Source organism: Alligator sinensis, unplaced genomic scaffold (assembly GCF_000455745.1).
Source record: "Alligator sinensis unplaced genomic scaffold, ASM45574v1 scaffold1065_1, whole genome shotgun sequence".
In the NCBI taxonomy this organism is placed as follows: Eukaryota; Metazoa; Chordata; order Crocodylia; family Alligatoridae; genus Alligator; species Alligator sinensis.
In genome coordinates, this window is record NW_005842812.1 from 169,573 (window position 1) to 170,747 (window position 1,175).

Genomic DNA, 1,175 nt, shown 5'->3' on the forward strand with positions numbered 1-1,175 from the left:
GCTAGCTCCCCCCAGCCCCCCTGCTGGAAGCCCCCCCACAGCCGTACTGCCTTGCCCATGCTGGGCTAGCCTGGAGGGGTAGGTTACCTGAGACCCCACCCATCAGTTCTTCTGCCCCACTCCCCACAGCGCCCCCTGCTGGAAGCCCCCTGCCCTGCCCTGCCCTGCCCTGCCCCCTGCAGTACCGCTGGCTGGGGAGTAGATTAGCTGAATGCCCCCCCCCCACCAGTGCTCCTGCCCCTGCTCCTGGTGCCCCCCTGCTGGACATGCCCCCACCCGGCTGCCCTAGGGCAGGGGGCAGGTCCTGGCTGGCTCTGGGGGGCGGGATTCCACTGCCCATGCCCCCCAATGCTCCCCCCTTCCCTGCCAGGCGCGTCTGCTGCCGATGCGCCGCAGATAATTTCACCTGTCACTCACCTGGGGGGAGCAGGGGGAGAGCTGAGAGCCCAGCCCCAGGGGAGCCGATAGCCCCTCCCGCACCCCCTGTGACATGCAGGGGCACCAGGCATGGCGCGGCAGGGTGATGGGGGGGGCTGCACCCTGGGCCCTGCCTCACACCCCCAGCCCTGCTGTGCCGCCCCCAGAACTGGCTGCATCTGGTCCAGGCTGGATGTGCCCCCCCAGGGCAGCCCCCTGGACACAGGAGGCTGGCAGGGAGGCTCCAGGGCTGGTCCCAGTCCCTTTTCAGCTGGGCAGGGGTCCAGCACACGTGGCCCATCACCCCCAGGGACATCACAAGGGCCAGGCGTGCAGTGGGCCCCAATCCTGGGTAATGAACACCCCCCCCCCACCCCCCCGGCGGCTCTTTTAGACCCCCCTACCCCCCCACCCCCGAGCGGGGTTGGGGGGGGGAAGGAGGAGATTCCCCCCTTGGCTGCAGGTCCCCTCGCTCCAGCTTAATGAAATATTGAAGCGTCGCGGCAGTGACAGACAGCTGCCTGCGCGACGCCACACGGAGGGGGGGCACCGGGGGCAGGGCTCCCTAGTGGGAAGAAGCAGGGCTGCCACGGGCCGCATCCTGCTGGGTTTCAAGCTTCCCACCCTGCCAGGGCATCGTGGCCCCCCCCCAGGGTACCAGGGCAGGATCCTGAGGCTGCCATGTCCCCAGGGGGACAGCCAGATCCATCCCAACCCTGGCGGCCCCTCGCCTGCGAAATGGCAGCGCCGGCGGCCCT

At 69.9% G+C, this 1,175-nt stretch overlaps 1 protein-coding gene across 1 annotated transcript in view; it reads right to left on the reverse strand.

Annotated features, from left to right (window-relative positions):
- Nucleotides 1–1,100, reverse strand: part of C1QL4 (complement C1q like 4) — a 12,479-nt gene extending 11,379 nt beyond the window's left edge. The window contains exons 1-2 of the mRNA XM_014525454.2: nucleotides 1,076–1,100; nucleotides 414–483 (exon numbers count right to left, since the gene is read on the reverse strand). Of these exons, the coding sequence (XP_014380940.1) occupies nucleotides 414–483; nucleotides 1,076–1,100 (95 nt within the window). The remainder of the gene's footprint in view (nucleotides 1–413; nucleotides 484–1,075) is intronic.
- Between the last annotated feature and the right edge of the window lie 75 nt (nucleotides 1,101–1,175).